Source organism: Chelmon rostratus, chromosome 17 (genome assembly GCF_017976325.1).
Source record: "Chelmon rostratus isolate fCheRos1 chromosome 17, fCheRos1.pri, whole genome shotgun sequence".
Lineage (NCBI taxonomy): Eukaryota > Metazoa > Chordata > Actinopteri > Chaetodontiformes > Chaetodontidae > Chelmon > Chelmon rostratus.
This window is the reverse complement of record NC_055674.1, coordinates 5,186,010-5,198,594: the sequence shown is the minus strand read 5'-3', so window position 1 is coordinate 5,198,594 and position 12,585 is coordinate 5,186,010. Positions and strand designations below refer to the sequence as shown.

At 44.5% G+C, this 12,585-nt stretch overlaps 1 protein-coding gene and 1 non-coding gene across 4 annotated transcripts in view; one reads left to right on the top strand and one right to left on the bottom strand.

Moving 5' to 3' along the window:
• Positions 1 to 931: 931 nt before the first annotated feature.
• cacnb1 (calcium channel, voltage-dependent, beta 1 subunit) overlaps positions 932 to 12,585 on the top strand; it is a 31,554-nt gene continuing 19,900 nt past the window's right edge. For all 3 annotated transcript variants that reach the window (XM_041956272.1, XM_041956271.1, XM_041956273.1), the window contains exons 1-2: positions 932 to 1,179; positions 6,996 to 7,082. In XM_041956272.1, coding sequence (XP_041812206.1) covers positions 1,090 to 1,179; positions 6,996 to 7,082 — 177 coding nt within the window. In that variant the 5' untranslated portion in view covers positions 932 to 1,089. The remainder of the gene's footprint in view (positions 1,180 to 6,995; positions 7,083 to 12,585) is intronic.
• Positions 6,298 to 6,369, bottom strand: trnac-gca. The gene has a single exon. It is a non-coding gene; the product is annotated as a tRNA-Cys (tRNA).

Below are 12,585 nucleotides of genomic sequence, written 5' to 3'. Positions count from 1 at the left end.
CCTGATGGGGTCAGCTACAATCCTACCTGCTTGCATCGGGGTCCTGGAGGTGTGCAGGTCCTAGAGGAATGGCAGCCAATCACCTACTCAGAGGAATGAATAAGCTGATAACCTGCTGTCTGCCCTTGTCTTTGTCAGTGGCAGGAGCATTTCAACTAGATAGTAATGGAGGAGGTGAGGGCGGACTCCATGATGATGGTGTGTACAAGCTCCCACTTGAGGTCCATGAGAGTCATACAGGGTGATGTGGATGTCCACAGCCATCTCCACCGTCTGTAGAGCATTGAGCGCAAAGGTGTTCTGCCAGCACCAGGTTGTCAGATCTCCCACCTGTAGCCAGACTCATACCCACATGAGATGAGCCCAATGAAGGTGGTGTTGTTGGAAAACTTCAGGAACTTGATGGACTGATGACTGGAGGTGCAGCAGTTGGTGCACAGTAGAAGAGCAGAGGAGAAAGGACGCAGCCTTCGGAGGAAGAGTCAGAGACACGTTTCCCCAGGTTCACTTGCTGCCTCCTATCAGACAGGATCTTAGTGGTGGACCTGCAGGTGGAGTCAGGTACGTTCAGCTGGGAGCGCTGGTCCTGCAGCAGTTTATGAATGACTCAGTAGTTTGTCTGCCTTTTGCATGATGCACATTTGAATAGTGTGCTGCAAACAAGCTGTGTAATTGATTCATGAATAGACAAATGTATAAAACCCTGTTAGCCACAGTAACACATCACACAGCAACAAAATGATGTGTCAGAAGGCAGAGAGACCTCTGGGAAATATGTTAAATTAATCACTCCCTTCTAGTTGCTACACTCGTTTTATAGTTTCAAAGTATTTTATTTTGAAATCAGTAACCGGATGTGTGCTTGCGTCATCCCTTCGTCTTGACTCCTGTGTAAAAGCCTGGTGCGCCAGTTTGTAACGCTATAGGCTGGAGGGAGGCAGCTGTTGCCATTAGATTACCAGCCAGCGCAGATACATCAGCGGCTTCACCCTCCTGGAAAAAAAAGAAAAAAGAAAAGAAAAAAGATGAGTCTGTCGACACCATCATAAACACACGAAACTGAAAATAGATTTTCAAAAAGTTAAATCAATGGTACAGAAAAGTAGTATGTCCAGGACGCCTTCGACCTCAACCCAGGAGATCCAAATGGACATGTTCGACCATCATCCACACACACAGGTAAGAGCACGAAACGGAAGAGAGAGGAAAAGGTGTGAAAGCGTGAAAAGACTGAGCGAGCTGTCGCTTTCTGATCACACCGGAGCTGCTTCACTCCTCAGGATTAACAGGTTGTTCGCCAATTAAGTCGCACAATTTGCGAACTGATGCGCTGATTCAAGCCTGAATTCAGTTTTACTGCTGATTTAAAGAGGGAGCAGATACAGATGATCGGTTTTTATGCTTCTTGGGTTCTGATTTATTATTCATCCTTCGCTTGTGTCTAGCCGGTAATTGTGTTGCTTTAATAAGCCTCCGTGTGTAACCATATGTGAGGATATGATGTAACGCTTGCTTTTGTGCTGTCCGCTCATTGGATCCTCACGGAAACCACGCCTTTGTTTAATTAATCAGTAATTAACCGAATAAAGGAGTGCTGATGTAGCTGGAGGTGAATTTTATTTTGGTTTACATGAATCACAAAGAGATTTGAAGTTTTCAAACCTGCCATGAGCAGGAACTGTGGGTGTTTTATTTATCTGGGCTTCAATCTGAACTCAGATCTGTTTTTCGATCAGGGGAAATGTTCTCTAACCCTCACCACCCTCCAGACTTCAACTTGGTGAAGTTGTTTTTTTTTTTTCCCCCATCATTCACAATTCATCCTTGAACTTTCGACGGCGTCGCTCTTTTCAGGGCTACAAACAGGCTGCGGCTTCTAGGAAGTGACACGGTGTCGTGGGCACGTTTAGTCCATAAATGGATGAAAAAAAAATTGATGAGAATATCTAGAACAAACACGCCCACGCTGAGCTCAGTCATTGTCTCTCTGGAGAAGAAGAAAAAAAAAAACACCTTAGCACAGACAACCAACGCTTCAAAGCGTGCCAAGTCCTGCTCTCTCCTCTTTACTCCCACTCCTCCCAGCTCCTTCGCATCTCTTCCCCCTCACCTCACCCGATTCCTTCTCCATCCTCTTCGAGCGTCCCGCTGCCTCCATCCTGCTCTCGGCACCTCACCTCGTCCTGTCTGTTTTTAGAAGTCAGATCTTTATCGAGGCCGTGGCGAGAAGCAGATGGACCCCCTCCTCGCCGCCGGGCAGCGGGGGACTCTGTGTGCGACACCCCCGATCAATTAGATATAAAGTTCACGCAGGCCGGCGGCGGGTCATGCTGGTATGTGTATTTATAACTCTGCTGTGGAGAGACAAGCGGCGAACCGCATTTCTAATATCCTGAAGAAGGCGCCACCCCCCCCCCCCCCCCCCCCTCCCCCACCCCCCCGCACCGCAGAAGAAGAAATGAGCTGCGGGCCAAGAACTGATCCGAAATCGGCACCTGAGGGTAGCTTAGATTAAAGATCGTGTCTGTTGGCCGCCGTCAGATTGCAGATCAGCGTGGATATCTGTGAGTAGCATAATGTATGAAGTGTTCTGGGTGGGAGAGCGTTAATATGGTGCGCGCCCCTCCACCCTCCACCCTCCCTGCCCTCCAGTTTAAAGCCCCCTGCTCCAACACAACACCCTCTTTAATTATGCACTTAATCTGGGAGGATGTTTACCAACAGGAAGCCTTCCCTTCTTACTTCCTCTGGCATTTCTCTGCCCTTTGCTGGCAGGAACTCGCCCCATCATGGCTCCGATCGAGGAGACCCCTCTAAACACACACACACACACACACACACACACACACACACACACACACACACATCATGTTCACTGTAATTGTGACGAGCTTGCCACCAACACCTGAGCATCCATAAAAGAAACACCGGTTATTTTAGTAACCATGATCTCTATCTCTTCCGGTAACATTTAATTTGCCACATTATTGCTGCGATATCTGGAGGCACAGCAGCTCCAGCAGGGCACGCAGTGTAATCGTGTTATTTCAGTCACGTATTTACAAATGAAAACAGAGGTGAAGCATAAAAAATCATTACTTAAATTGTCCATTGTCAATATTCAGGTTTTGCAGAGCTACTTCCTGGTTCAGCATCCTTCATTTCACAACGCCGTGGGTCAGATCTTTGCAACTGGGTTGAGTCCATCTCTGTTTTCACTTGCGCATAATTGGGTTTAGCCCTTGTAGCTGAACTGGGGATTTGTTTACAACCTGTTTGGTCGTGTCGCACCCCCAGGTCTTCGCAATTAAGACCCCATTTACACCTGGTATCACCAAGAGATTTGTATGTGGATAAAGCAAAAAAGCATGCCAGTATACAGCATGTGCGGCAGAATGGATCGAAATCAGATTGGGAGGTCTGGGTCGCGTGGGACCAGGTCTCAGCCAGGTGTAAAGGCAGGCTTTGCGGTGGGCTACGTTTTTATAGACAGGTGCACCGAAAATGTTGCTGTGATCATTCCTGCTGTTCATATGTGCCCTTAAAAATAACCCACAGTCCTCGTTTTGTGCAAAAATATATTTAAAATTTGATCTGAAGCTTAGATGAGGCTTCAGCAGTTTTAGTCAGTTAGATGAAGTGGATCTCTTCCACTGCTTTCAGTGTAAAGCCCCCCTTCGTTTAGCTGTTGAGCTGCAGTGAAGAGACAATGTGCTGTAATTTTGCAAAATTCCCTCTTGATCTGTCTTAAGCCTCAGATAAATTGTTTAATACAGTTTAGAACAAAACGTGTCCCTGAATTTGGTCTATTTTCTCTATATAAAGATGGACGAAAACATCGTGATCGCCCCCTGGTGGCTGGTCGCAGCATTAGCCATAAACCCTGCCCCCTCCATGTTAGCAGATGGGACATGAGGCAAATTTAAAAAGTACAAAGATGGTTTCTGTCATTTTAAGTAACTCTTATCACAGTCATGCACATTCAAGTCTTACTTTTTCTGTTAATTTAATTTTAATCAGTTATTTAATGCTATTAAAAATCATGATTGACAGCTGAACCCTGCTCGCAACAGGGTCGGACCTCGAAGGGGGAGGAAGGAGGACCTTCCACCTTTACATTCAGCTTATGATTTTGCCCCCCATCGTTTGAAAAGCACATTAGGACGGCATCTGTAAATCCCCTGTACGAACAGGAGCAAAGACTGAAAGAAGAAAATGCATCCAATGAGGTGATAGATATCAAGCTCCGCCTCTTCCTGCTGCCCCAAGCAAACCTTAAGAAAAACATACTTTTGCATCGCTTTCCTCAAACTGTTTTAACCCCTTACACTGAAACCTGATTGTAATAAACGCAAAATCAAGATAACAAGAATGGTTATTTGCACCAGCTGTACAGCCAGATGTTGTTTTGTAGATCCTGATATCGTCTGTGGTCAAACATGTTAGTATAAATCCGAGAATAACCGGCAAATAAAGTATAAATCTTTAGTGTTTAATGTACAGAGGCAGAGAATAAGCAGTCTCTGCACAGCCGTCAGCAGAGTCAGGATTCTTGGGCGACTTCTTCAGTCCGTGTAGGAGGAAACAGCAGATGCCATCCATCTTTTCTCATGTATCATCAAGTTTAGCATTAAAAGGCGTCAGTGACACAGTAATTGTTGTTGGGTGTATCACAGTGAGTTTGCTGTGGAGCCCCCCCGCTGCGTGTTCGTCCTGTCCGTCAGCAGCAGTAAATCAAGCACGGCACACGGGGGCTGGGCGCATTATTTCTGCGCTACAGGAGGTTGGAAATAAATTCAAATGAATTCCTGAGCTCCATTTTTTTTTTCTTTGTTGGAGAGGAGCGCTTAACAGATGTGTTTGGGTTTTTTTTTCTTTTGTCAGTTAACACTGGAAACCTCTCGGCCGCTGTGTGTTTTTAACGCTCGCACCAGTTGGCGCTGGTGTAACAGGTCGTGTTTGTTTAAAGGCAGGCGGGACGGCGTCATTCATCCGAGGGCCTCGACGCGCCACGCCGTACACGCCGTGACAGTGATAACAAAGTGGCGAGTGGAGGAGGGATCACTGTTGGCGAGTAGTTAACCAGTCACTAGATCTCTCCTGCTGATCCAAGAACAGACATTTGGACAGGTTTGAAGCAGCTGGTTATGTTCAGTGTTTGCAGTAAGTGTGTGTGCAGGTTGCGGGATTGTGGTGTGGCTGGTTTGCTGTAAGCAGGCATGTGCGAACAGCTGACAGTAAATGTCATTTAATATGCAAGGAGGTTCATGCTGTACCCCCAAAACGCTCCATGTCAGCATTTAGGTTGAATATTATGTGAAAAAAGTTTAATACTGGTGTAATTTAGCACCTCAGCTTGAGTCCAGATGCTTTTTTTTATTATTTTATCTTGAGGAATATAAACATGTTTCTCTACAAAGCTCAAATTACGCCAAACCTCTCAATCATCAGTGCTTAATGTTGTCTTAACACAATCAAACTAATGACAACAACATCAACCACCACGCTGAACATGTATGGTTCCTTTTTGGCAAAGTTATGACGTGCAAGCTGCTGGAACATATCAAAAAATTCAACAGAAGATGAACAGTGGAAAAATGTGAATGGCAGTTTTTTATATATATATAATTAAAAGCCTTGTTGGCATATTTGATATTTTTCCGACTGGCACCTGAACACAACACCAGCAGACTTTTCAAATCAGTGAGAACTGCAGTCTTTAAAATAGCTTTCAGTTCCTCAAATTTTACCACTTTTTCCTCATTTTTCTTTTTTCTATTGAACTTAGATTTTATTGACTTAACAATCAAGCAGACAACTCCAGAATGAAAATACCTGTTAGTTTCAGCCCTAAAGAAAGCAGCAGCGTCTGGATGGATGAAGAAACGAACCAGTTTTATAGATATTGTGTTGTTTGAACATGGTCAGCAGTCATGTTTAGTTCAGGTGATAAACATAAAAGCTTCTCCCACAGGACATGAGATGTGACTGGATTCAGCTGTTTAACACGAAGATTCAGTATTCCTTCATCATCTATGATGTAAAAAAACCTCAGATTTCCACACAGTCAGTGAAAGTAACAGTGTCCATCCTGCTTGTCACCTGCTTTTCACCTCGGAGGGTCTCTCCTGTTTGTCATCATTTTGAGACTGAGTTCATGAAGTTTAGAGCCTGCTGTGCTGTTGCTCCTGTACAGTATTGCAGCTAAAAAAGCAAAATTGCATCGATTTGACTGACAAAACGTGAGTCGACTTGCAGACAGAATCATCGATTTTTAGGATTCAGGGCAGAAAAATCAGGGGGTATCCAGATTTGAACTGGAGACCTCCTGATCTGCAGTCAAATGCTCTACCACTGAGCTATACCCCCTGAGATACACCTGCACTGGAGGCATGAGCACACAGGTGTGTGTTGGGTCATGGCTATATTACATGTGCTCTGCAAAGGTGGTGACATGCGTACATCCTGTATGTTAATCTTCCTGGTTTATATCCCAACATTATCTCCACCAGCCGTTCTCTTTTTTCCCGCTGGAAGAACAACGGCCACAGCCTCCTGATTGCCAGCAAATGTGATTAGTTGGCATTGTGTAACCATGGCGATATGGGCAGGGTGGGCTCGTAATGCAATGTGTGGCCTCTGCCCAACCCGGATAGGCCATTTGCCAGGGGTCTGCCAATCAGATTAGAAGGTCCCAGTTTGCATGAGAACATGAAAAATGACAAGTAATGAAGGTTGTTGGTGGACTTCCTCTCCAGTCCGGGACTCTTGCTGCTTTATCTCCGCTTCCATCTGAGCGCCTGATCATATTCAGAAGCTTTTACAAACGCTGTGCCAAATGTTAATGGCTGCCATGCTCCACGGAAACAAGGTTTTCTACCAGATATGTCAAGATAAGTTATAACGGAGCAACGCAATTAAACTTTTTGTGTTTTTCTCTTTCCTTCCTAATCCCACCCCCCCCCCCCGCCGCCCTCCAACCTCTCCGCTCTCAGGGAAAGTACGCCAAGAGGAAGAGCCGATTTAAGCGCTCAGACGGAAGCACCTCCTCTGACACCACCTCGAACAGCTTCGTCCGACAGGTAACGTTTCGCACTTAATCCTTCCTCCAGACCGCTAATCCAGCTGCCAGACTTGGCCTCAACTCTCCCCCCGTTTTGTTTAATGAGCAATCATATGAAAGTTTAATGGAGTCAAAGTGAGGGCCTTTTAATGCTGGAGTTCATTCATCTCCCTCAAGCCGTGGTTTAATTATTATTTTTGACCTTTTCCTCTCAAATCCAACTTTTACTATTTACAAACCATGAAGTCAAACGTCTTTGCAGCGGGGATGAAAGCAGGTGATTAATTGATTAACTGATCAGCCTGAAATAATCATTAACAGTTAGTGCTGTTCTCAGTTTTATACCAATGGGGGAAAAGTCAAAGAAATTAATTGACCATATGAATATATTTATGTTTTGGGCTGTTCATCCCACAAAAAAAAAAACAAGCATCAGTTTTGGCTCTTTGAAATTGTTCATTTCTCAGTTAATCATAAAAATAATCATCAATTAATCATTTTGTCTCTAAAAGTCAGAGACTCTAAATATTCTTTGGTGTGGAGAATTAGCTCAACTGAGTTTTTTTCTCCTGCATAATTTGCATTATTATTGCCGAGACTGAGATATATGAAATTAGAGATCGACCGATGTGGGTTTTTCAGGACAGATACCGATTATTAGTCGTTAAGGAGGCCGATAACTGATATTTGGAGCCGATATCCATTTGCAGTGAAAGTGTAAAAATTGGCGTAAAAATGTTGAATAATACAATAACTTAACTTTAAATGCCTAAAGCATGTTTATTTAACCAAACAAATAGAAAATAAATAGCTCCAGAAGTGCATGGAGTTCCTCGACTCAGAAGCATCTCTTATAAAGTTGAATAAAAACTTAAATAAATAGCTACCTGAAATGTTTCCACAGTAAAAAAAAACATTTAAATATAACTGAAATGACTTATCTTTGTTTTAAGTTCAAACACAACAACAACAAGCTCAGCAGCAACTCTTGTAAAGTTACATAAAAACCTATATAATAGCTTCCTGAATTTTACACGCAGTCAATGAAGTTAAATGTCTTAATAACTGAAATGACTTTCAGATAAATCACTCCTGAATTTTACTCTCTCGCACACACACTTCTTACTGCTATCACTATTTTCACATCAATATTATCAGCAGCCTTGTTGCAAGCGATTAGACTTACTGTTAAACACTAAATAGCCCATAGCATCTCATCTTTACTTTACTTTTCAGCTCATAGGATCAGAAAGCTCACAGCAGCGTTAGTAGTTGTGAGTTGTAAAGTTTTTCATGTGTCTTTCACGCAAACTCACACTTTTCTCTACAGAACAGACTTTCTCCCATTAACTCTGCTGAGCGTTTAGATCAGGACCGGCGAGCTAATGTTATGCTAAAAGCTAGCCAGCCTTCATCTCAGCGTACTTCCTTGCAACAAAACAAGACTGAACTGAATTTCTTACTGACACTCACACACACACGGGCTTCTCCTATCATGGTCAGTTTCTACATCGATATTACCGACAGTATTGTTTCAAGTAATTCACAGACATGTCGTGAGGTACTGCGAGCTAGCAGAGCTCGCTAATGTTTACTCCGCTCTTACGCTATTCTGCTGCACACTGTAACGTTGGTAGTAGTTGTGAGATGTGTCTGCATCTGAGCCAAAATAACACAGTTTTTCATTGATTTGTTGATATTGGCCCGTCAAATTTAAAAAAGGCCGATACCAATATACGTCAAACTCAAATATCGGCGCAGATAATCGGCCCAGCCGATAATCGGACGATCTCTATGTGAAATTAGTGTGACGTGACTCAGCTCACGTCCAAGAGCAAACATGATGATAAGCAAACAAATATGTGGTTTATTATTCTCAGTGTAATGCAGAGAGTCTGAAGGATGCATGCAGGAGGCCGAAGGGACTGAACTAATCTAAACTTTCTGTTTTCACCATATCTGCCACGTCACACTTCTCTTTCCAGCATGACTGAGAAAACAAAAAGCTTCTGTTGTCTTAAACAAGGCGTATCACTCCCTCGTCACCTGCGTGTTTGTCACAGACGGCCCACACACTGTTCGGTGTGTCACACGTTGAAATGGCTTTGATATCATCACCAGTAACAACAGTAAAGCCCCTGCGACTACAGCTACGCGCAGCTTTTCTGTCACAAGTTGAAAAACATCCTCCAGGGCTCAGGTTGGGATTATTATTCCCCAGGTGTTAGACTCATCCCCACACTGCTCCCCTCTGACCCTGACTCCACCGGGCTGTAGGTGTAGACGCATTGATTGGCTCAGTCAGAAGCAGCTGGTGAAACCTCGCCAGTCGTCCGGCATCATTTTCTGTCTGAAAACCGTCTAGAAGCCGCTCTCTGTCCTCCTCTCTGAGAGTCTTGGAGGCGGGGTTAAGGCGTTGCACGCTGGCGACCCGCGCAGCAGCAGTCCTGTCTGGACATGACATTTCTCAAAGCCACGCTGTGTGGCGGCTAAATGAGCCCCCCTTTTCCCGTCTGACCTCTTCATTTGTGAGAGGAAATGATTTGCCCCGTGCTGAATGACATTTACCTGTTCAGTGCTGCTGTTGCTTCGGAAAAAAAGGGAAAACATCGCTGTTGGTGAACACAGGGAGCTGAACTCTCCTGTGGTTTCTAAAGGTTAGCTGCATCCTCGCCTACACACATCACCCTTCCCACTGCCTCGTCCTTCATTAACTCTGCGACTCCGCTCGCCGAAGGACCACGTGCGCCGGGGCCTGCAGGTTAAGCACGATTCGTAATCGCTCACACTGCATAAGAAACTCATTACCTGTAGTAAGGATGATTTAACGCTTCCTGAGATAAATGTCCTCCCCTGCCTCATGCTGCTGCACCGCATTTCACTCATCACCGCTAGCGGTGGATTTTAAACAGCCGAAATGCTGCACATAATCCAAAAATTGATTTAGTAGCTCAGCCGTTTAATGTAGGAAATACCTATGAATGCTTCTGTGCATCATGTTTAGATTTTGGCTTGAATCCACAGAAAAGGAAGCATACAGGCGCCTCTATAGGTTTTTGCACATATAGCCTATTTTAGCGTCCCCTTCAACAACTCAAAGCAGAGCCCTGTATAGGCTTTACAGTCTCACACACACCTACGCAAGCGCACACTCGCTCACCACACACACAAATACACACGAGCCGCAATCAGCCAACGGTAGAGCTGGCTGGTACACTCAGCCCGGTTTCCATGGCAACCGGGCCACTGAATCTCCCTCCGTGCGCAGGCACAGTGGGATGGAGAGACGAAGGAGAGGATGTTTGGATGGGTTTGTGTTTGTGTGTGCATGTGTGTGTGTGTGTGTGTGTGTGTGTGTGGGCGCAGCCTACGTGTTTGTGCGGAGCTGGTTTGTGTGTCAAGTTCAGCGGAAAAACACGCTCCGTCTTCAGGTGTGAGAGGACAGGCAGAGACTGTCTGCTGCCGCTGGAGTAACATGTCTGCTGTTGTTTCAGGAGCATGTGGTGAAAAGATTGTTTTCACTTCAGATTTTAAATCTTCGGATGTTGCACTTTTTCTCACTAATAACTAGAAAACACATTTTAATATAGATTCAAGTCAGACGGGCTGTCGTGATGAACGCAGCTGTGTCTGAGTTCAGTGGCTGGATCCTCTAAAGGATGAGGACCACAAAGGAGGGTCCTTCAGAAGACCTCAAGACCAAACTGCAGTCTAGACTCATAATGATTAGAACAAATGGTCCTTTCAGGTCCTCATCAATGCGTTAAGTAAAAAAAAAAAGGTTTAGCAGAAACAAGTTATTTCAGATTGCAGATAAAGTGGAAAGCAGAGACATGCTCCTTGATACCTACAATTATTGGCTTTATTACAAGATGCACTCCATCAGCACTTAATGGATAAGTAGAGAATATGTATCAATCTTAATATTAATCATTCAGTATTAACATAACTTCAGTTTCTCCGTGACGCCCTGAAATCAACACTTCTTTCAGGCTGCTAACAGGAAAACCAGCAGAGTTTATGCCTGGCTGCCGTTCAGCCCACAGCAGCCTCCTCAGAGGTCCGCTCACTGTAATGTGACTTGATAACCATAATTTCCTGGTAAATATGACATTGTCCCAGTTCAAAGATTTGATAAGGATCAACTCGGCACTCAGATAAAGAGCCGACGAGCACACAGTGCATTATGGGATGCTTAGCTTCATTACTCTGTCACAGTTTTAGGAGTCGAGTTGGTCCCTTTTTGAAATATCAGCTCTAAAATGTGGAGATTGAGTCTCTAAGTTGGGATACAGCAAACATCAGCTCCATTTAAACCTGGTAATTTTATGCATGTGGGTGTCCTGGTGGCACAGGGCTCAAGGTTAAAGTGGCTTCAACAAATTTCCAACATGCAACATGTGATTTGCAATAGGAGGTAATTTAATTTCAATGCATTTGACTAATCAAAGCAAATACGAATCAACGCTATACGTGTACCAAAATGCATGGGCAAGCAAGAGTCCTTGCAATTTTAACCACAGTTTTTCAGTGGCAATCCTTTGTGGAACAGGATTCTGCCACCATTTGCCATCTGCATGTAAACTGTGCTTGCAGATTGCATTTGTGAAACGAGCTGAAGGCTTTTGTTGAATGTTTTCCCATCTGTGTGCTGTAATCTCTCCGTCGAAGCCTTAAAAAACCATCGCCAAGTTACACTGATGTAGAATAGGTGTAATGCAAAAGGTGTGAAAAGTTTTCAGGCTTATGTAAAACACAGACCTTTTCAGATTAGACACCCTGTGGCGAAAGAAGCATTTTAGAACGCGAATAACTCAAATGTTTGCTTTAAGCATACAAACTCATGCTCTGCTGCAGTGACCTGAAATGTTACCCGTCAAAATGACTGATTTCTATCACCAGAATACCAAGATCCATCCACCCCCCCATCTCTCCACAGACAAGATAAGGTCTTGCTTGGTTGCCATATGTGAAAGGTCTCCGGGGTCTAGATGCTGTGGAGAGACAAGCAGTCCTCCTGTCATTCCTGACATATGAATCCCAGCAGAGCCGCAGTTGCTGCTGCGTCTGGCTGCACGAGGAGCCAACTGGTGGCCCTGCTCTCCATTTTTTCACCTTCCCCCAGCTGACTGTGTTGTCATCAGCTACTCACACATGAGCGGAAGAGGCGGTCAGGTCTGCAGCCACGGAGGAGCCCCTTTCATTATGTCAGAGGTCGCCCTCTAGTGGACACACTGGACCCTCAACACCACCACTCCAACCACACCTATCTGCCTCCTTTAGCCCTTTTAACATTGACCCAGTTCCATGCTGTATGCTTATTTTCATACATTATGTGCAGTTAGAATTTAAAAAAAAAATCAGCTTGCATTGAACTCTGAGTAGCTGATCATTTTGTATGATATGCAACACCTCTTTAGTGGATAGATTTTGAGCGGTAACTATTAAGCAAATACTTTGAGGGCTTAAATAGTCGAGCGCCAGTTGCTTCCAAGTGCTACAGCCCTGATCACCCCGCTACA